The 23,151-nt window shown below is 40.0% G+C and overlaps 2 protein-coding genes across 3 annotated transcripts; one reads left to right on the top strand and one right to left on the bottom strand.

Moving 5' to 3' along the window:
• Window positions 1-11,761: 11,761 nt before the first annotated feature.
• On the bottom strand, window positions 11,762-17,590 carry LOC140938819 (uncharacterized protein C3orf38 homolog). Its single transcript, XM_073388347.1, has 3 exons — window positions 17,393-17,590; window positions 14,125-14,303; window positions 11,762-12,533 (listed from the first exon to the last, which is right to left on the bottom strand). The coding sequence occupies exons 1-3, from the start codon at window positions 17,511-17,513 to the stop codon at window positions 11,955-11,957; spliced, it is 879 nt and encodes a 292-aa protein (XP_073244448.1). The 5' UTR covers window positions 17,514-17,590; the 3' UTR covers window positions 11,762-11,954.
• Window positions 17,591-17,605: 15 nt separating this feature from the next.
• LOC140938820 (swi5-dependent recombination DNA repair protein 1 homolog) lies at window positions 17,606-22,929 on the top strand. Of its 2 annotated transcripts, none has more exons than XM_073388348.1 (5): window positions 17,606-17,707; window positions 18,554-18,644; window positions 19,369-19,467; window positions 20,363-20,566; window positions 21,844-22,929. In XM_073388348.1, exons 2-5 carry the CDS (start codon window positions 18,588-18,590, stop codon window positions 22,024-22,026), a joined length of 543 nt encoding a protein of 180 aa, XP_073244449.1. In that variant the 5' UTR covers window positions 17,606-17,707; window positions 18,554-18,587; the 3' UTR covers window positions 22,027-22,929. The 2 variants fall into 2 exon arrangements, with proteins under 2 accessions (XP_073244449.1, XP_073244451.1); XM_073388350.1 differs by having other exon boundaries at window positions 17,641-17,722.
• The last annotated feature ends 222 nt before the right edge of the window (window positions 22,930-23,151 follow it).

Below are 23,151 nucleotides of genomic sequence, written 5' to 3'. Positions count from 1 at the left end.
CATACCTCGCATGTTTCAACATTCGTAGAGAAGAAAATAATAATAATAATAGTAATAATAAAACAGGATGGGTTCCTTAACTTGAAAACAACGTATACCTGGCCCAGGGGGGGGGGGGGGGGGTTATCCGGTTATTTTGGGGTTTGAAATTTTCGATTCTGGGATTTTCTGGGGTAGGAAAATTTGGCAAGAAAGTTTTTGTGTGGGTGGATTTAAGTAACGATTTTTTGAGGACGTTCAAAACAATCTGAGGACTCGTGGTAGTGCCCACGAGTATCCCAGCCGCGTTGGTAGCCATTCTACGAGTAAAAAATAAAAACAAACTTGCTTGTTTTTCGGCTACGGTTTTTAAGGCTCGGAAATTCGGCAAGGGTTTTCCTTCGGGTTAATTTTTGGTCCAGGGATTTTTTGGGGTTTTGATTTTTGCCCCCATTCGAACATCTCCGTCACTTGAAATCCCGAGTACCCCCCGGAATACATGGCCCGAAAATACCCCAAAAATCTATCTGGAAATTCTCCAAAAAATGCCTATAAATCCCAATTTTATCTCTAAAAAACCTCGAAATTTGTTCTAAAAATCCCGTTTTATCCCAATTTTTTTTTTCAATAATCACATTTATTTACTAGACAATGTAAGTGGTTCGTCTCGTTTACATATAATTTTTCTTTCAAACAAACGATAACGACAAGAAGCACTTAGTAAAGTTTGACATTTCATGTGGCATAACCGAGCGAGGCCATAAACATGACAACTGTATTTTTCTTAACATTATCGTCTAAAAATCCTAAAATGTCTAAAAATTTTCCTAGAATCCTAATTTTTACTAAAAATTCCATTTGACTCCTTAAAAGTCTGGATTTTTGTACCTAGGCCTAGTACATGGCGTTCAGGGGTCAGCGGTGATGGAGTTCAATCAGTTACCAAAAAATTGTTGCAGTGGAGAATTTTGTTGCTAGTTTGCAGAGTGAAATGTTAAACTTTGACCGAAAGCACGCAGAGGGTACGTGCGGCCCCATGCCCAGCCCATAAGAGACTCAATGAAAATAAATAAAGATAAAATAAAACCTGAACGTGTCTCTCACATGAATCATGATTTAGGACCATTCTAGTTAAGGCTGATATTAATCTTCATAAGCATCATCTCATGACAACGCTCACTCCGCTTAGGATGGATGCTGATCAGTTTATGCAAGAGGTCTTGGAAGCACGTGAGCAGCCTCTTAAAACCATCCAGGAGTATTCGTTAAGAATTTATCAGGAGGCCAGTCTCCCTCGCAACCGGGTTTGTCCCTGCGAGGGAGACTATTTAGGCGCGTATAGAGCAAAATGATTATTTTTTCCGTGCGAGGTCTTTACGGCAAAATCGAAATTAAATTTTAAACCTGAAATGGTTCCAAAACCATACCCAGAAGGGCGAAAGGGACGTGTGTGTCTCGGGGGTGGGTATATTGTATCATATGCTGTACAGTATTTGGATGGGGTTGCGGAAAACTCAAACAAACTGAGTGACCTCGACTGTTTCAAAACGAGTTAAATTGCACGCGGCCAGCGGAAAAAGAAAACGAGAGGAAAAAACGAGGGGAGACTCTCCTTTTTCGCGCTGGTCTCCACTCGTTAAAGTTTCCCTCGTTAAATTTTCGTCCGCACTCCATCAACCTTGTCCCCAGGGTCTTCTCTCACCATATCGGAAAACGAGAAGACCCTGGGGATGAGGTTGGTATCAAATATCTACGTAAGAAATGCATGGAAGTTCCAGGAGCTCATGCTGTAGATATTACAGTGCGACTACTCGAACCGGGACACTTGGAAGAAGCAGTTATTCAATTACGTTTTTCGAAATCAACGGCTTCTCTAGAATCTTGAATTTTCGTTGGTCCGTTTGAAAAAAAGCTTGAGAAACTTTTCAGTTTCAGAAAAACGTTGCCATCGGATAATCTTCCTCAAATTGCCGGCCCCAGTTCGAGTAGTCTCACTGTAATTGACACACAAACAAACAAAATAAACTTGATCTTACACCTCACTCTTGTGTACACAGAAGAAGAGTGTTTCTCTCGCCAACCTATCGGTATTTTCTTATTGCATCCTAAGGGCACATCCTAGTTGCGGTCTCATTAAGCTTTCCTTTGCTTTCGACGCCTCTTAAGCTGCCCTCGCTCCATTTCTCGTAGCCTCCCACGCAGGCGTTTTTAGGGGAGCTCGTTTTTAGCTCATGGGTGACGTAGTCATGCCATGGGCTTTTGGAGGCACTCGAATGGCACTCGATCACTCACTCACTCACTCGCTCACTCACTCACTCACTCACTCACTCACTCACTCGATTCTCATTAATTTATTCATTAAAGGCAGATTAAACACTGCACTCTTACCTCCCTTTCTCAGTATTACGTTTGTTCCAAGTGCCTTGTGAGCATATGTTTGGCATATTCTAGAGGGTGCTAGTAAGGCCTACATTTTTTCCCGACACATCATAGAGTCAGGGGCACCCAACGACAATTTTCGGAAAATATCTGTTCGGAAGACGATTTGAGATCTAGAATTTTCGGAACATTTGTTGTAAAATTTTTTTGCATGCCTCTCTCTCCTAGGATTTTCGAACATCTAAAAACTACTATAATTGCCCATTTTTTAACGGATTTTTACCCTCAAAAGGTCACCTAGAATTTTCGGGAGCCTTTTTTCTGGCTGAAATTTTCGAAAAGGTAAGTTTTGATCCCTATAATTTTCGGATCACTAGACTTTCAGCTAGGAAATCCGAACAGATGAAAAATTTATAGGGGATAAAAATATGCCTATATATACCGTTTAAATACTAAAATACGTTTAACAATGCTATGTTTAAGTGGTTTTGAACTATATTCTCATTGGGTGCCCCTGATAGAGTAGCCAGCCGAAGATGGGTTTTGTATAAATGGAAATATTCTAAAGAACACTGACTATATCATTTGCAAGAAATGGACTTGGAATTGTTAAAAGGACATTGAAATAATTGAGTATGCATCATTGTTGTATATTTCGACGAATTGTGCACATTTGTTCTCAATATTACTTTATGTGGAGAGGATGCGATCGACTGGAGTGTGAAAGAGCTATCGCAGCCTGACGATGGGATTTCATTCAGTGAAAAGCAAATAAGCCAAAGAGCGTTAGCTGCCAAAAAAAACGGTCTTTGAATTGTTAAAGCGACGTTGAGAAGTATCTATTGCGGTTTATTATTATTTGGACGATTTTGCTTGAATTCTGTAATTAGCTGATATTTGCCCAGTAGGCTTTTCTTTGTCGCTGATTCCATTTGTCAGTCCTATTGATGTAATTTCTAAATGCTGCGCCGGAATAAACAAGTTTCTAAAATATTCAGGTACAGAAGGGCAATCGCATACTTCGACTGCGTCTTAATTACTTAGCTACAGTCTATAGGTCAGAGCACACACAGCTTCGAGCTTAGTCCGTTTATTAAAATAACTTTTAGCTAGTGTTTAGCAAAAGCGCGTTCTAAAGCAGTTTAATTTAGCCATAAACGCCTGCATTCTGTACTTAATAGCTCGTAGTACATATACTAACCGTTACGCACTCTTTGTGAACAGCATATGGAAACATTTTTTTAAAAGCACTTAAAAGGTCAGAGCACGTACAGCTTCGGGCAAGGGAGCTTGCTAGTCGCTGGTGGAAAGCGTGAGTGCTATAGAGATGCCAAAAAGTTACCGAAGAAATGCTGACGAAATGCTTAACACTGTATGCCAAAAAGCAGATGCCAAAAACCAAATGCTAATTACTGTATGCCAAAAAACACATGCCAAAGATTAATGTAAACATGATCTATCAAATATATCAACACAGAGAGAAAGTCATGAAATATAAGAAAACTAAGGAGAAAGGTTAATTTGTTACAAGGCCCAGGCAGTTTCAATCACCTGAATTTCAAAATGGAATGTTTTTTCTACACTACTTCAATTCATCCATGAGCTCGCTCCTAGGAGCCTTTGATTCATCCCTCCCCTAAAAATGCCTGAGTAGGAGGCTACATTTCTTGCGGAAGGGAACTGGTACCATTTACGGTATTTTTAAAATCGATCTCGATCGCCGTATATGGAAGCAAAATTACCAATAAACGCCGCGCCGAATCAAAAGATTGCAGCGTTCATTTGAGGATCAAGAAAAACTCAGTAGAACTTTGTAATCTACACAATCCAGGTTCTACTCTCGGCCAGAGACAATGGAACTTTAAACGAGCTGTGTCACGAAATTGATAGACTGCAAAACAGTCCGTATTTTTGCGTATTCAAGTACGCGCGAGCAGTCAAACGAGGCTGAAAACAGAGAGCGAGACTGGGGAGAGCCTCACACGCCCTACGGGCGTGTGAGGCTCGCGCGCTTCGCGCGCGTAAGACTTACGCCACGCTTTACTCATTTCTTTACTGATTTTGAGAAAAAAACCGACTGTTTTGCAGTCTACAGAATTGATCAAAATTCAAACAGTAAACATAAAAAAAAACGGCTAAAAACATTAAAAGAAGTTATAAATAGCACAGCAAATGCAAAAAAAGGCACGAATGGACAAACCGGTTCAAAATATATTTTCCAGTTGTTGTTTGTAATGTTTGATATAGTGTCGAGTTGGGAGAAATTTTTGCTTGACACTGAAGATGTTATTTTGTCATTTACCAATTATTTTCTCGCTAAAGTCAAGTTCCTTAGCGAAAAAAAAATTATAGGCAATATTAACCCATGGCCAATGACCTAGACAACCTCGACACAGCCCCTTCAAGTCTTTTTAAGAACTTTCTGTTCTACAAATGATTTCTCGTAGTTGTTGTCAGTGTGTTAGGAATGTGATTTTTATATGAACGCCGCCCTTGAATGACTTAAAGGACGCATTGAGTAGGCTAAAAATTTGATAAAAGCCGGGGTGTTTCTTCTGGTTTGCTAGAATAAATAAGGTATTTGAACCTCATTAAATCTTACGCTGAAATATTCAGTGAAACCGCTTTCCCCCAGTCTCACTTCTACTGCATGGGTATATCATAATTGTAAAAGAATTTTAAGTGTAGGCAGCCTGTGCGATGATCGATTGTTCTGAAAATACATCAAGAGCGAACAACTTATGTCCTGGGCCTAAATAAGGAATTATAAAATAACAAGAAATGAGTTATGTCGTAAAATTCTGAGTGCTTCAGTGCAAAAGGGACTATGTATAGCAGTGACGATACAATAACAAGCCAATATAACTTTGACCTTGTCACTCGGCTTATATCACGTTTAACAGAGTAATGCCAGAGTAATGTTTTCATGCATGCAAACAATAATCCAGAAACCCTCAACACATAAAAATTCTCTCATGCACAGTTTGGTTTTCTTTTTTAGTAAAGCCTGCCAAATGCAAAATACTTTTTTTTTTTGCTATTTGTTTTAGTAAGGCAGCAGTTCTATAAGATTGTTTCCCATATCATTTCGATATATTTTCAGGAAGTTATATCCAACTCTATGTAATTAATTATTGACTTTTCCCACAGAGATATTGCGAGTCTGGGCAACCTTAACTGGCCTTCAACGGAAGGTGGAGAAAACTTTCCGAGTCTTGACAATATCCTCCTTTGGCCTAGAGCCGAGGCACGTCCGTGAGTTTTCGATACTATTTCTTCGGGTATGGGCAAACTGTTGAGAAATTACAGACCACTAATTGTAAACAAAAGGTCAAGGCAAGAAAAGACTAGACATTTCTGCCAAGGGAACATCACACGATTGTGGGTTTTGGCGGGAAATCGGGGCGCTTGAACGTGAAGCGCACGTATCCTTCTCACATCTCGTTTCCGATCGACCGCAAGACAACAGCATGCTTAGTCTCCCTCGCCGGCAGCCGTTTTTGTCTCTTCACGCAATGACACAAAAACAAAGTATGCGTTGGAACTCAGTGAACCTGTCGTTGCAGGGACAGCGGAGAGAGTGGGGCTTGGGGAGGGTAAAAAGTCGTGGGCGGGGGGCGGGAATATTTTACCGCGTTTATTTTTAATCGTCAGATACATTACTTGAAAAAAAAACAAAAACAAAAACACACACACACAAAACAAAATGAAGTTCCAGATTTTTCCTTTACATGCTGAGCACTTTGTAAACTTTGCGCGGTTTTCTTTGTGAGTTTAATCCTTTTCTTTGAGACTTTCTTACCCACAGCGTACGGGTCGCCTGGTTTCAAAGTCTTCCGAGAGGTGAAAGAACGGTTAGATTTTCCACTGTGAAATAATGGAGATAACGACTTCTGTTTCTATTCAGAATTAATTTACTTTTGGACAAACGTTTCTCCTAACGATCGGTTTCCTTAAGTTCGGAGAAAAAGTATTTGTTATTGAAGGCAATAAGAAGCGTCGATAGAGGGAAGCAAGAAAAGCAGTCACTGCTTTTTTTGCTTCAGACTACCGACGTTGCTTTATATTGCCATCGATATTTGAAACGGTTTTATTATCATTTTCGAGAACAAAAAACGGAAACATCAAACATGTTAATCAGCTTAGTAACGAAAGAACCTGACGATGGCAGCATATTCGAAAACCTAGAACACCGGAACACCCCCAAACACTGGCAGTAACCACAGTTTACCCACCCCTTTCCCCAACCCTCTTCCACTCTCATCCTTGCTCCGCGATCCCTGCGTTACGCTATCTATTTGCTTCTGGAGCTTGAATCACTTGTGAGTGATAACCTCGCCTACTCCCCCTTCCACGTTGTAGAAAATGTACGAGACAAGGCTGTCGCTAAAATGACCCTGCTCAAGGACTCAAATTTGTCAACCAAGACAAAGATCTTGGCACACGACCACGAGTTTTTATGGGCTATGACACGAGAGGAAATTGCTGTTGTAAGTCAATTCTCTGCCAATAGTCCAGTCAAATTGTGGTTTAGCATCAAAGTAATTGCAACAGATTTTTTTTCAACGCCCTTTAATTGTTGGAAGGCTATTTAACAACATACTAAAAATCCGCCAAAATCGGGTCGGTGAAATATGAGAAAAATTGGCCATGAAGATTTTCAACTTTCACCACAGGACACCCAATTTCAGGAAGATCACAAATTCAGACAAAACATCTGATAATTGTGTTGTTTTTTTCCTCAAGAATTTTCGATAGAACATCGCTAATTTATTTTGAGTAGTTTTGTTTTTAAAAACGTCGACTAAAGGTGTGAGAAGCACGTGGGTCAGTGTTCCGTCTTGCAGGCTTTGCACAGGTTACCCAGCTACTCGTTTGTCTTCAGATTCTGTTTTGGTTTTCCACATTCTGTTTTTTCTAGGACGGTATTTAAAATGGAAATTATTAGTCAGTCTGTGTTAATATGGTTAAAAATATTAGTAACTGTTTTTTTTGCGCAATATCAGAAATGCAGTAAGTATTTTAGCAGTTAAACAGGCTTGTAATTTTTTTATATCCTGCAGCATGGATGCTAATTTTGTAGCTGACTGATGGTGAGCGATTTGATTTGATATTTTGATCTCCTTCGGTCAGCTACTAAATTTGAATCCATGCTGCAAGATACGTGCGACTAAATGTTTGCAACGGACGATAGCTTTGTATCAGTTCAAACTGTTTAACCTATTCCCAGTTTTGTGAGGTAAATATGTTCAAACCTTAGACAATATGTGTGACCGAAATCAGGGATTCTTTTTTTTTCTCGCGACATGCGCAACGTCTTTTAGGATTACGACTCTGTACTTTACAAAGTGAGTTAATAAATATTCTGCTTCGGATTCCGTCTATTTGTTTTTTTCACAGATCGTAACGCTCTGCGCTTTTCATTACACCTGGCCGAATCTGTAGTAAGGGACTGTGCAATAATTATCTGGAGGGGGGGGGGGGTTCTAAAATTAGCAAAGTAAGCCTTAAAATAAAGTTGCACCCCCCCTGAATTAAAGTTAAAATAAATTCTTGTCCACCCCCGTCTAGAGGGGAGATTACTTTCAACCCCCCCTCCCCAACCTCCGATCCTCTCTACATCCCTCTTTACCTTTACACTACTTCTGGTATGTCTGCATCATCAATAAATAAAACTTGGAAGCTGCGCTCCACATAATCGTCGCCTGATGAACCACCTTCATACTCGGTTGACTCGTCCTCAGAATCACTTGAGGTATCATCATGAGAACTGGAGGGCATGTTTTCATCATCATCTTCGATGTCTTCATCAAATGTTCTTGCTACAGAACCATCTGCATGCTTAAGTATTCGCTCAACTAATTGTGCCTTGTTTCCAGATACTATTAGACCTTCTTGCCTTAGATAGAGCCGAAGTTGCTTGTTAGTCAGTTTTTCAACATCGTCTCTGCTCTCCCAACAAATATCTTCTGGAATGGTGTTTCTTTCCAGATTTCTTTTGTCTGCTTTTAGAGCCAAGAATTCAAGGTGCTGAAGATATCTTCTGCAAGAACTTTCGTCGATGTTAAGCTTTAAGCATGCTTGCCGTATGGCCTGGTTATCAGAAGAGGTCACTTTCTTTTCAACAAACATCTTCTTCACTTGTACACTAGGAAGGATACTGTCAACCTCGCTTGGAGCCAAACGAGGTTCATCAACTGGGAGATACTTTCCTGGCGAGGACGGATCAAGGGCTGGCAATGGAGATCGTGTAATGGGAATGCCACCTGTCCAACCTTCTTCCTCGCATTCATCGCAGGTTGGGTCACATGAAAACTTCAAGTACTCAAGGTAGTATTGTCCTTGCTTCACATGGGCATCTTTCATCTTTTGAAGCTTTGAAAAAACTCCGTTCCCGCATATTTTGTGTCGTTGCTGTGGAGAAGCCTTCCTCCATTTAAGAAGGTACTTCGAGAGATGAAGCAGGAGTCTGGATGTGACTTTCCGGATGGTAGCTGGCAAGGGAGATCAGGAAGTCATTCTTTCCAGGACCCGATTCGTCATGAATGCGCTGTGCAATTTGGTTGGCAATTGACCAAGTATTTGCTTCCTCCCAGGCAATGCAGTGTTGTTCTATGTCTTTCAAGCACATTCTTTCCAATTCTGCAGTAGGAAGCCCATGAAAAGGGTCATTGGGTGGGGCGACCGGACTTCCTGTCGTAAGAGCTTCTCCAATTGCAGCATTAGTGCGTTCTGCCTCGTTCTGCGCCGAGTCATGAGGGACTTGCTTTCCTGTAAATGCTTCGTTGGGGAAGCGGAAGTGCTGGTTCAAAACCAACTCGGGATTTAACTCAAGTTTTTGAATATATGTTTAATATTGTTGAGATAAACTGTTCATTTTTAGTACAAGGTTTTGAAGCTGTTAATATTAATATTTCTTAAAAGATTCCAAAAATTGATTTTGATTAGCTTACATGTAATATACATTATCTTGAGTCCATGGATTGAGATCAGACCTCTCAGTTTAACTTCTAACCCCCCCTACAAATGTTTAAGAAATTACCTCTTACCCCCCCTACCCTGCGCTTTGGTTTAAGTTCAGGCCCCCGCTATTAATCTTAGAACCCCCCCCTCCAGATAATTATTGCACAGTCCCTAAGGGAAATCCAGAAAACCAAGCGAAGTGTTATTATCATTATAGTTTTTTTTTAATCTTCTTCTTGTAACGAGTCTCAGATTTAGTTTAGTGTATCTGAGTGTTCAGTTTGCGGCAGCCGTTAATTTCTTGGTGAGATGAATAAGTAGTTTAATCGCTATGTGGTTTAAAGGCGTTTATATTCCCTCCTTGCATTTTTTTTGTTAGAACAACCCTGAACCTTGACCAGTTTGTTCTCGTCCATTGGCAAATGAGGACCTCTTTTTCTAAACGATCATGGGATCCTATACGTCTGAAAATAATTGCAGTGGTCAATGAAGGCGCGAAGGTAGTGGACATATGTACAACATTAATGGGCTTGCCTGACATAGCTTCTGATGGCTCACCTCTTTTTGCGGAACCTATGTTTCCTTTCGGATGAGCGTTGTGTAACACTTCAACTTACTGCATGTTACCTTCTGACTGAGTTGCGTGAATTATGCTCTGCGTGGGGAATTTCCATTACTCCATAGACTCTAACAAGGTATTTTTACATGCGCATTGTTTTGGCTACCCAGAGTTTGTCTTTCCCTTAAAAAGCAGCTTCCCTATTATACTATTTCGCTTTCTTGAAACAAACGTTTGCTGGAACCAAAGTTCTTATGCGATGACTGTTCCGTTAACCTTTATAATTTTTTTTGCGAAGGTGACTTTTCCTTAAATGAAAACGCATTTCCCTCTTGTTAAATTCATAGGCATTGGAGCTTAACCTGCTCAAAAACTCTGCATTGTTGTGCATCGTAAAGAATTAGTAAAACTAGCCTCCCCTCCTCTCCATTCACTTTTAACAAGAAGAAAACGAAAAGCTTCAAAAAAGTAAAACTTGCATATTTGAGGATGACGGTACGTTAACGAAATTGGTAATGGTAAAAGCCAAAGCATTATCTTGCTGGATTTTTGAGAACCTACAGAACGGAAATTGCAGTCTTTTGACTGAGAAAAAGACCAAAAGCCGAAGGCAAAATGAATTCAGAATTCTGATTTAAAAAGGATATATTTTAAAATCTAATGATTAAGTAACGGCTTTCATTTTCAGATTTAAAGCCTTACGACTAAATTTGTTGTAGTTTTACAGCCAACAGTTCCCTCTATTACTCTAGACGCTTCCTGTTATTTTGGGGTTCCTTGAGCGAAGCATGGCGTCCTGTGCAAAAGCAAACCGTATTAAATATTTATCCTTTTTGAGAAAAAGAAACAAAGTGGTTTTTATCACCGAAACCTAGGTAGCAGTTATTCTTTCTTCTTTCACTTTCCCATAAAAGTAACAAACACATTTTGTGCATTTTTTGTTTGAACTTATAATTTCAACTAACGTGGGTGTCCTGTGTTAAAAGCTCAAAATGTTTCACGCTTAATTTTGACATGTTCCACCGAACGGATTTTGGCGGATTTTTAGTATGTTGCTAGATAGGCCTCTCTTACTTAAATGGCGTTGAAAACAATTCTGTTGCAATTAGTTTGATGTTACAAGTCATTACATACCTTTACCCATATCAAGAGCCATAATGGCTCTTGCCCATACACAAATTGCTGCTTTGAAAATTATAAAGGATATCAAAAAAATTTCATCAGGGAGCAATAACCATTATATTTTTTATTGATTTTTGTTGGTAGCTAGTAGTAATGACTTGAAAAAAAATAAGTTTCAATCCATGTCTATCTCTTCCGTCAGTAACAAGAGACAACGGGAAACCGTTTCGTTGGCTTAATATAGTGGGGGAAAAAAAAAGAACTGGACCAATTCCCAACACATTCAACTCTTAAAAACTGAGATAGCGAATAGTGTGGTTTAAACAGACCCTGCCCAGACCCTCGTGGTCTCTCCCTTTGCTGTTCCCCTTTTTTGCGCCTCTCCGCCCCCCCGCCCCTCCAAATACTCAGATCGGCTGCACAGGTTTTCATTGCAGCATCCCATTATAACAACATTCTCTAACACCACTTTGGTACAACCTTGAAGCATTTGGAGTGATTATTTATTGTTAAATGAGACTTTAATAAGGGGAAATAGTAATTTTCAGATTTTTAAGAGTTTCACTCTTCTAACTTTTATAATAGAACCACGTAAAGTAATTCGACTTGTTTCCTGTGTTTCATACAGTTTTTTCTCCATGTGAATTTATTGCCGAAAACTCCGACGCGCAATAATACAATTTTAAAGTTCACCTGGAGTATAGTTCTAAGGCTTTTAAGCCCCTGCAGTGTACGAGGTGGGGGAAGGAGGAGGAGGGGGGGGGGAGGGGGGGGGGGTTGGATGAGTCTGCACAACTAGCGATTATTTTCCATGTTAATCAACAACTGTTCGTTGGATATTTGAAATTGTATACCAGTTCCAGCAAAATGCTGACAATACTTTCTAAACGAGGTCTACCCACGGCCTTCCAGAGTGTCTGCTTTCAAATCATCAGGGCCTTCTTTTACAGTCTTATGTAATCGCCTTTCTACTTTCACCCTCCACGCCATGCGCCTTTAACTTCAAATCAGTAAACTTTATTTTCCAGTTATTCTGCATTTGAGGGTCTCGAATGAGTCCAAATGATTGTTCGAAAATGCCCAGGCAACTGGAAAATCTATGCACAGTCCCTCCAACTGAGATTTTTACAAGTCCATAAGCATCTATCTGACCCTTTGCCCCACCAACGTTGGCATTAAAGAGTAGTTTTTCTTTGCAGACCAGTTCACGGAACTTTTCACTGACTGCCAACGCTCCTTGACATTCGTCATGCTCTTGTCCATCCGACACCATCAGAACAGAAGCTCGAGCATCTGCCCAAAAATGCTGCGGACCCCATTCTGGAGACGTTCCATCCGTTGAAGTATTAAAAGTGTTCAGGATTTTGTAGAACCAGGGTATAAAATATTCTGCCAACTGTTGGCCATTAACATTAGTATCAAAAGAGGAATTACAAGAGACTGTCCCTGAAGGATTTGACGATGTTGTTCTAAGTTCTTCTCCATTATCCGCCAATTTTTCACTTTCGTTCTCATTTTCGTTGTCACTGTCCTGAAAGGAAGAAATTGGAAAATATTCTTTACTTGTCCATAAGATGAATGGGCCAATAGGTTTACTCATCGGTTAATTCCCGGACTGAATGGATACAAAAGATAACAACAGGCAGCGTGGCCGAGTGGTCAGCGCGTTGGACTAGCAATCCGGCGGTCCCGGGTTCGCGATCGCATGATCTCTTTTGCGCTGCCTTGTTCAACTAAAAGCTTTAAAATATTTGTTTAAATATAAATCATTTTATTTTCATAGTTTCTGTTTTTCACTTTGCTTTTCATTTATTTATGAGAAATGCTCCATTCTGAGATCATCAGATATCTAGATATCTGGGAATTGTGTGAACAATGTGTTCGGTACACAGCAATATTGTCTCACTCATCCTAGCTGAACTGACCATCATTTTTTTGTCATGCAGATTACATCATTTCATTTTTCACTTACTGTAACCACACCGCAAGCACTGATCGATGGTGCGAACATCTGAACGGGGAAGCTTTATGAAAAGAAGAGAGGGGATTCTCGCCTCACACGCCCTGCTACTCTTACGCCACGCTTTATCGATTTCTTTACTGATTTTGAGAAAAAACCCGACTGTTTTGCAGTCTAAGTGTGAGTCGTTTGTGAGGAGGAGCAAGGGTGGTGCAATGGTGAAAGCACTCGCCTCCCACCAATGTGGCCAGGGTTCAAATCCGAGTGTTGACACCATGTGTAACTGAGTTTGTAGTTGGTTCTCCCCTTTGCTCTGAGTGGTTTTCTTTGAGCACTCCGGTTTTCCCCTCGCCTCAAAACCCAATATTTCGAATCCCAGTTGGACAAGGAATGCTAGACCAAGAATCTCTACGTTGATGTGCTATATCTCAATCTTTATATATTTTATTAATTTTATAAACACTTTGTTACACCTTTCCCTCGAAGGAATTTTCACTATTTAGAGGGGCTGGGATATTGCTGTTTTAATAGGTCAATTCTGTGCTGAAGTAATTAACTAATTCCTTTACCCACACACAAATTGCCCCCTGTCGAGTTATTAAAAAGATATCACATGAGCTTCATCAAGGACCACTAACCATAATATTTTTGGGGCAATTTTTGCAGGCATGGCATTAAAACTTGAAAAAATTGCCTCAACTTTTTGATGTTTCAATCCATGTCTATCCTAGCCATCCAAAGTAACAAAACTGGACCTATTACTTTTGGAATTCAATAATGATGTGAAGACAAATTTTAGCTTTTCAGAAAGATAGCAAATAGCACGATATATCCCAAGCTACGAACTCTGACAAAACCAGTTGAGACACATTGCAATAATACCTGTTTTTTCTCATTATCCTGGCAAAAATGGAAACCATCACTGGATAAATGCTTACTTTTCCCCCTCCTGGCTTTATCCAATGTTGTTTATGATAACACGATAATTACACATGGTGGTTTTTAGGCCAAAACAACTTTGAATAGAGGGTGGGGAGGGGGTTTACTTTTTCTGTTTAGAGGAGATGGTAGTATGGCACAAAAGTTACAAATTAGATGGGACTGTCTTGACACTACAACCCTGTCTCCAGGGTTGTAGTGTCAAGTTTAGCCTACAGTGTACCTCTTGGGAACTGCCCCAATACAGAAGCAATCTTCTTATCAGAGTTGGCTTGTCTGATGAACCAGGTTCAACAACACCATTTTCAGCAAGGTATTGGTAAATGTGTTCACGTTTGACCTTTTTCCTTCTCAGCAATTGACCTGCAGTATGACTGTATGTTATTATGGCATCCACTGCCTCTGTCAAGTGTTTGAAAAAAGCACATAAATGGTGGGAAATGACAAAAGCTATAACAGTACAGATAATTTCCCAACTTTGTTTTTTATAAAACACAAGAAGTAGAATTTCTAAATAGTCGTAAATACTATGTAAATTATAACCTATATGTGTGCATTTTCAAAACCAAGGCACCCTTGTGCTTCTTGATTCGTGAACCATACCCTTTTGTGTAAACTGATGTTTTATGACTTGGCTCCATTTTAAGCCAATTTTATTCCCAGCAAATTTCTTTAGTTAAAGAGATTGGCTCAATAATTAAGTCGCAGTGTGCTGTAAATTTGCTTTTTCTTCAAACAGACAAATTGTAGAGTGTAAACCTGCCTTGCCATATTAGCCTGAGACCAGGCTAAAAAAGGAGTAAAAATCAGCATTGGCGAAAAAAAAAAAATTGGGGCGCAAAGCGAGCCGAGAGGTAGTCTGGGGAGAGGGAAGGGTGGCAGAGCCTGGAGACATGCCTTTGATGCCGCTGATCCACCCTCCAGTAATTAACTAATCATTAAAATGTCAACACGTCAAGTTCTCGTCATGGATGTCAGAGTGAGCTTATTATGTCACTTTTGTAAAAAAATATTTGAATTCGAAATGAAGTAATAGTGCAAGCAAAGAGATCTACTTGACTTTGATTGCCAACTGGAGTAACAGCAGCTTGGGCAAAGAGAAATAAAGATGTTTCAGAGGAAAATGTGCCACGTGCGACCAGGGAAGAACAGTCGAATAGACTTTCAAGGATATCCGTCAAGTTCGCAGTTCCCATTATAATGCTTGTTGACATACATATAGCAATGCTATTGGTAGAGTTGATATTCCGTGGAGGAGAAATGAAATGTGTAAGTTTAGCACCTTATGCGACAGACTATTCAGTTTGAGTGTATTCCTGTTGAATTTGTGTCTGCTAAAAATTGTGTAAGAATTAGTAATAATCATTTTCCCTGATTTTCCTCAACTGCTGTTATCTTTGTACCAGCCTGCGAGCAGAGGTTTCTCTCTTGCATGCATGGTTTTTAGCATTTACGAAGTCGTCTGCATTGCTTGTCAGTTGTGTATTTGGTTTGTTAACTACGCGACTGACAAGCGAGGCGGACCTTGTAAATGCTAAAACTAGTAAAAGCCAAACAAGAGACTTTTCTTGTTTTTCTTTGTGTTCTGACTGCATTTCAGACCTCCTAGGCACTGTTTAATACCTCTTTTTGAGCGACAGTTTTTCACCCAGATGACAGTAGAGAGAAGAGAAGGGAAGGTTGGCAAACCTCTCTTGACCGACTCCGCTCGCGGTGGGGATAAATTCCACGACATTTGCGACATGGAGACATTTCCGCCAGAAACAGATGTCCTGATAAATAATGCCAAAATTCCCATTTCAAAGGTCCTAAATCGTCAATGAAGTGAACCTTCTCTTTTCTTCTCTCTACTGTCGTCTGGATGAAAAACTGTCGCTCAAAAAGAGGTATTAAACAGTGCTTAGGAGGTCTGAAATGCAGTCAGAACGCAAAGAAAAACAAGAAAAGGCTAAAGGTAAGCTTCAAAGCGCTATTCAATGCACATTTTATTAATTTAGTCAGCAAAGAGTATTTCTCATACAATGTCTCATAATTTTCTTGCTGTATGAATAACTAATTAGCCTAAAGGGATAGTGTTGTTCTCGGCATCCTAAGAGGCCTGAAACACAGTCAACACACAAATAAACATAATAAAATACTAAATGCAAGCTTGAAAGATAAGGTGGCCCAGAAGGGTCACACATGCAAATTAAAAATGTTGCTGCAAATTAAAAATAGTACATGCAAATTAAAAATTGTACATGCAAACTAAAAATATTACCTGCAAGTTAAATATAGTACATGCAAACTAAAAATTGTGCTGCAAACTGAAAATAGAAAACATATCAATGCAAATTAAAAATGAGAAGTCCTGCGCGCACAGTATGAGTGATGAGGACCTGGTCTGAGCCGTGGGACCTGGCCTTACAGCTGTTGGCCCATTCATGTTTCATGTTTGTAATATTTTAGTTTGCATGTGCGATTTTTAATTTGCATGTCCTATTTTCAATTTGCAGCAACATTTTTAATTTGCGGGTAAAATTTTTAGTTTGCAGCAACATTTTTAATTTGCATGTGTGACCCTTCTGGGCCACCGTAGAAATAGGATAATTCTCATACAACGCCTTATAATTGTTGCCGTACAAATAAGTAATTAGCTAATGGATAATGTTGCTCAGGGCTTTCATAGAGAGCTTGGACTACCTGTGATTGAAAGGGCACGATATTGTCAACAGCACCGCGATTTTGTCAAAAAGAAGACATTTGACTAATCAGAGCATGATACCAGAATCTGGTATCATGGAACAGCAGCACCAAAGGCATGTCATCATGGAAAGCACACAATTACTATTATCAACCTACAAAGTTTCACAAAGGAATTTTTTTTTTTTTTTTCACAAGCTTAGTGCAGCTTTTCCCACCACAGGATTCTGTGTATGCCCCTTAAAAGACATACACAGAATCCTGTGGTAGGAAAAGCTGCACCAAGCTGGCCATTAACAACTTGTACAACAATTAGCAATTATTGGACGAGGTTGAGCAAAATATCGTGATTTGTCGGTGGTGAGCAGATCAATTATTTGCCGAAGCCGAAGGCTGAGGCAAATAATTGACCTGCGAGACACTGACAAATCACGATATTTTGCAATAACTGAGTTCAATAATTGTTTTATCATGCGATCACCGAGTTTGTTTTTTAAGGAATATCTTCAGGAAGCGAAGCAATCTGCCATTTTCATTCAAGAGCGATCGCAAGAAGGAGAAAAGTGTGGTTTCATTTACGCATGAGCAGAATAGTATTTGCAGCCAAAAACAGTTAAACGCACGAGCACACCATTATTTGCAGGTCACATGGTGGGCTCTCGGCCAATGAAAAGGAAGAAACATTTGCATCGAATGATAATAACCGTTGTACAGAAGTACTGCCACAGCTTGTACAAATTATGAGTGCAAGCTGTGGCAGTGCATTCCTCTGTTTTCAATCCATGGATGAATTTTTAATAATTAAATACCTTGGGTATTTTCAGGAGTTACTACTCGGTTCGTCACTGTATCTGTTAGAGTTAGCAAGTCCTTTTGAGGAAGTTTGTTCAAGATGGTTTTGCACCCTTCTTTTTCTCTGTCGGATAACATTTCCCACGTTTTTCCGTCCACCACAACACACTTCCTCTTTTGCACTACTCGCAGATAGACTGGAAACTGGATGAGATGTACGCTTGCTCATGCGTCGTTTGCGTGACCGCTGATTTGTTGGCGCGCAAATTTAACATGGCGGATACTGGTGTTTTCGTGGGGGATTTGCAAAAAATCCAGAAAACCTGATCAAGGTACGAAGAGAAGAGGTGATCACAAAATTAGGTTTCAGTATTGAAATGTTAGCATCCCTGTAATAAGCTTATTTTTAAGCAAGATCTCAAACCAGGTCCTCTTGCCCTCTCCTCTCTTGCCCTCTCCTCTTTCATCTCTTTTCGTTCTTAACTCGGATTGTCATCAATATCTCACTAGGCAAAAAGACAACTTACAACTTACTTTTTCTCTTCGGGTACAGGGTCCTCAAATTTGGAATGACATTCCTCTCTCACTTCGTAATTCACTTACTCCTTCTAGTTATAAACATAAACTGAGAGATTATTTTCAATCATTATCTTTGACTATGGAAGGGAACTTTCACATCTGATCTGTTTTGTCAAATACAAGAAACGCCCTAAACAATCTTTATCCTTTGGCCAACTGATTATTTATTGATCATCTGCTCGGAATATATATGGACAATATGATGTGTAAGTAATAGTCACAGGACAGAATAGCGAGTCTTATTTGTTCTGCAGTAGTACATTGTGTTGGTTAAACATAATTGGGCAGCCATGTCACAGAACTGATGGAGTCCAATATGTTTAATCAGAATTATGATTACAGACAGAATTGGATGACATGAATGAAATAAGGTGTGAGAAATGTTATCAGTTAATTAAGACCATAAAAATGTGACAACAGGACATTCTAATAGCTTCAAAATGATTAGAATACCCCAGCCATAAGAAAAAAGGACAAGTGTAAGTTTTCTGTCACAGTGTACTTGATGATGTATACTGGTCACTTACTTTCATGCAACAGCCGTGTGAATAATAGTGTAAAAAAGTCATTAATAACAAAATGTTCTTTTCGGATTGCAGAAAAATTAAAAGAAAAGTTGTGTATCTAGATACTATGCTTCAACCCAAGACACCCACAACTACAGAGACCACAGCTTCCACAACTCCTAAGGTACTAATCATGATGGTATTTCTGGTTGAGAAACAACTTAACCTTTAACTCCTTATGTTGGTTAAAGAAAAAATGTACCAAGAACTTCAACCTTTTTGAAAGAGGCTCCACCTCTGAATAAAACAATTGTCATACACATGTAGGCTACAGAACGTTAGCCAGAGAATATGGCATAATAGACGGAGAATTCTCCAATCTCCGATGCGTAATGAACCCCCTGCTGAAGGTTTTAGGATTATGGCCAGGTTTGTGGTTCCTTGTCCTGATTTCACTCATAAATGTTTTGCTGTCTTCATATCAGACATCATATTAGTTAACATGTCTAAAAACTTTGAAATCTGTGGATGAAACAGAGTGTTTCATTTGCAGGTGCGCAGGAGTGCAAGTAAAATTATTTTTGTACAAGAACATGTGTAGATCCAGTTTGGTCAAGTTTTACGTCATTATAATTGCTTATAAACATGGATATCTTTAGTCATCCTAAAAATGACCCAACGATCACCTTCACTTGTATTTTGCCATCGTTTTCTGGCATTTTAAGTTCTTCACTGTCTGTTGTCTAGAATAAACAGACTCAACTGCAAGAACTGGCAGTTACCATTCATCAGCTCAGATTTGCCCTCTGAGAGACTGTAAGACACTACTTTCATCTTACTGCTACATGCAAGCAAGATGGTAGGTATCAATAAAAGAAATCATGCCTTTTGTGTTTTTCAAAACACAGAGTATATCAGCTCTTGGTAGAAGGTCATGTGGACTGCGAAGGCCATCAACTCCATTTGTGTCACCTGTGATGAAACGTCCCTATGAGGGGAGTAGCAAGGTAGAATACAGTCAACTCTCTCTAAGATGGACACCTTTGGGACTGGCCCTAAGTGTCCGTCTTAGAGAGGTGTCCGTCTTATAGAGAGTCAAATAAAGGGAGTAAAGAAAGGCAGGGACCAACTCTAAGTGTCCGTTTTACAGAGGTGTCCATGTTATAGAGGTGTCCGCTAAGAGAGAGTCGGCTGTAATTATTATATTGATAATGCCAATAGCAAGCGGAAAAGTGTACTGCACCTTGTTGGGGTTTTGTGCGCCTCATGTAAAGGGTTGCAACATTAAATTATTAAGTACAATAAGGTTGGGCTCTAATGAAATTTTGAATGGAGCCCACACCTTTCATGGAAAAATTAAGATTTCCTAGTCACTTAAAGACACAACTGTTAGTTGCTAACGGCAACTGAGCACAGCTAGAGCACAGCTGGGATTATCATATCTGAAACTGTTCCATTGGATAAAGATCACTTCTTGAACTCAATAGTGTAAACATACAGCAAGAGAGACACTAATTTTGTTACCTTCAGATGATTATAAACCACGGTGAAACACTCAAATTAGATGTCTTATTTTACATCTCAGACCCAAGATTTTGACAAGGCACAAAACTCTATAGAACACTTTTGTTGAGCTTGGAAAAAATTGCCTTAGGTTTGGAAACTTTTGTCAACACTGGGAAAGTCATAGTGTTTAGAAATAATTACATAGTTTAGTTACAGTCAAAACTCAAAAATTATCAGTAAATCACTGCAAACAAAACCTCTATTAAGCAACTCTTTCTGGTGTTAAAGGTGCAAAATTTATAAGCATACTGCTCTCAACAAAATGGAAACGTAGCATGCACAATCTTAAACCTAAATAACTTAAAATAATAATCTTAAAATGTCGTTACTTTGCAGGAAATTTATAATACACCTAAAAGAAGCAAGCAAGATTATGGAAACACTTCGTTAAAGGCACCAATGGACTTGTGTTCTAAGAAAGGCGATCAAAATGAACATTCACATGAGTTACTTGCAAGAAAAAGAGAGTTAACAAAAATCATCCAAACAAAGGAGGAATCTTTGAGAAAACTTAAACTTGTCAAGATGTATAGGAATAAGGTAGTCTCTTGGACAAACTTTTCATAGATACTTTTTCTTTTTATGAGGAGGCGTTTGTGGTCGAGCGGTTAACACCTCGTACTCCGATCTGGATGGCCTGCGAAAACATCCGTTTCTCCTCGCTCTTCGTCGCAGGGGACGTTTCGCGAAACGTCCCCAGCGACGAAGAGCGAGGAGAAACGGATGTTTCGCAGGCTACGATCAAGAGGTCCGGGGTTCAAGCCTTGCCTGCCGCGTCTTTTTGGTACAAGAAGCTTTACTCCACTTTGTCTCTGTTCACCCAAGTGTATATATGGGTACCGGCGACATACTATTTGGGGGTAACCCTGCGATGGACTAGCATCCCGTCCAGGGGAGCAGCAATACTCCTAGGCTTGCTTCATGTTAAGGAAACCGGGATAAGCTCCTGCCGTTTGAGCCTATGGCTCTTGTGCGCCTTTTTTAGTCTTTTTTTCTTCACTTCGTTTGGATGAAATGAAGGGGTTGACAGGGGGTTGGAAGCCCAGGAAAGTAGGGGGCAGGAGGGGTATGGGACGCGGAAAAGGAAAGGGTGGGATCTGAGAATTGTTAAAGGGTGGGAAGCGCGAGTAATAGGGGGAAATTTAATACTGCAACAAGGGGCTAAAAGAAGGAAGCCAAGAAAAAAGGGACGGGAGATAAGATATTTGGATCCCTGTGTCCCTCCTCATTGATATGTAGTGATAGTGAGGCGCAAAGATACGTCAAAGAAAGGAGACTAATCTTCTACGCAGCCGTTCTTTGGCTCGTCACAAAACGTTCTAGCGGTGGACTATAAAAGTGGCCCACGTGAAAACGATTTTTTTCCTCGTCATGCAACTGATACACTCGTTTTTGGGCATGATGTTGTCCAACATGGAACACAAACAAGAGAAAATCAGAACCTGAATAAAAAAGTAGAAAAATAACTGAAGGACGCATGTGTAAAACAATCCTAGTAATTGTGAGCCCAACGGAAAATAGGACGTGAAATGCAACGGAAGCTCTTCATGTTCACAGCTTCTCAAATAAGGATATTCCTGGATTTCTCAAATGGCTGCTTAATGTTGTGTGACACTGAGGTACCAGAGGTTTTCTGTGGAATGCGTCGGGAATCTTTGGGGTAGGCAGAAGGCCGAAGCCACGAGCATGGGTCAATCAGGCAATCAGGGTAGTTGTGTAATTGCTTACAAGCAAGAGAGGATATTGCCAGCATCTGCTAAGTATTCGAATGTAAAAGTTTTAACTTGTAATGTTTCGGTTTTTTTTTCTTTTTGTAGAATGACCTGACCCAGCTTCAATCTCTTATAGACAAGTGGCGGACAGTGAGTCAAGAAGCCGCTGAAAGACTGTTGGGCAAAATACACATGGATCCTCAGCCCACCATGGGACAACTGTTATCAAACCTGCAGGTTGATAAAGAACTTATTCACTACTCCGAAGACGATGAAAGTTTCTACTGAATGTGGATTTACAATTAGCCATGATAATAAGCCATTGTAAAATAATTATTAGTGAACATGCATTTGGTTTGGATGTTTTATTGGTCTGGCAAGTAAAGGCCCATTTACACAGGCGATTTTTTGTACTATTTTGGCAACAATGTTAGGTGTAATTTCAAATCACCAAAGCAAACTACGGGCGACTTCGTGATGAATTTTTTTTTGCAACTCTTCAAACTGGCGATAGAAACATCTGCCATGTTCGCGAAAAGTAATTACTGCATTGCGTGATTTCCGTAAGTCAAAAAATACAATTAAATATCCATGTGCGGCCACCTCTCTAGCCTGCGTGGCAGGCGTTAAAAGGGGAAACGGGAATTTGGGCGCGCGAGAGCGCGTGGTCTCGCGCCCTAATTCCCTTTCCCTTCCGTTTCGAACGCCTACCACGCAGGCTACCACCTTTCGCAATCGACCACCTCCCACAAGCGACCGCAGATCCAAAACCTCCAGTCAATGCCCTTTGGTTGGAACCTCTCGAAAGCGACCGCGTGCACTATTTAAGATGACGATTATATTATTTTACATTTTTCTAACCTTTTAAAAGCGACCAGGATTGACACATGTTCTGATCTCTGGTGTTGGCTTTACGTAGTATGCTACTCAGAATATTGCCTAGTCCCTAGGCCTCATTATTCCGCGCGGCCAAAGCGTTTCGGCCCACGTGGTTCGAGCGAAGAAGTGAGGCGTTTCCCACCCGTTTGCCTCGGATACGTCGCCGAATTGAATTGACCAAGAAGGCCTGGGAAAACGCCGTACAGGGACTAGGCAACTCAGAATATACGAAGAACTTTTGAAAGTGAAAACAAAACTACCCATATCATAAAGCTAAATATATTTGATAAAATAAACTGAATATATGAGAAACTGCATGCAATAAATTCTCTTTCAAAGAGTAGATTTTCCTAGAGCTGTACATGTTCTTGGCACTCAACAATCATGAAACATTACCTTGTCGTCTTCTAATTCCGATTGCATCGTAATATTTTGAAAACAGTGCAGATGTATACCAGCTGAGTCGTGTTACCGTAGTGTCACGCAACCAGGGTTTGAAGTCATACGCGACGCTTTGACACCCTTTCTGCTGTG

This window comes from Porites lutea, chromosome 5, assembly GCF_958299795.1.
Source record: "Porites lutea chromosome 5, jaPorLute2.1, whole genome shotgun sequence".
Classification (NCBI taxonomy): domain Eukaryota; kingdom Metazoa; phylum Cnidaria; class Anthozoa; order Scleractinia; family Poritidae; genus Porites; species Porites lutea.
The sequence above is the reverse complement of the archived record's forward strand: the minus strand, read 5'-3'. Positions and strand labels throughout refer to the sequence as shown.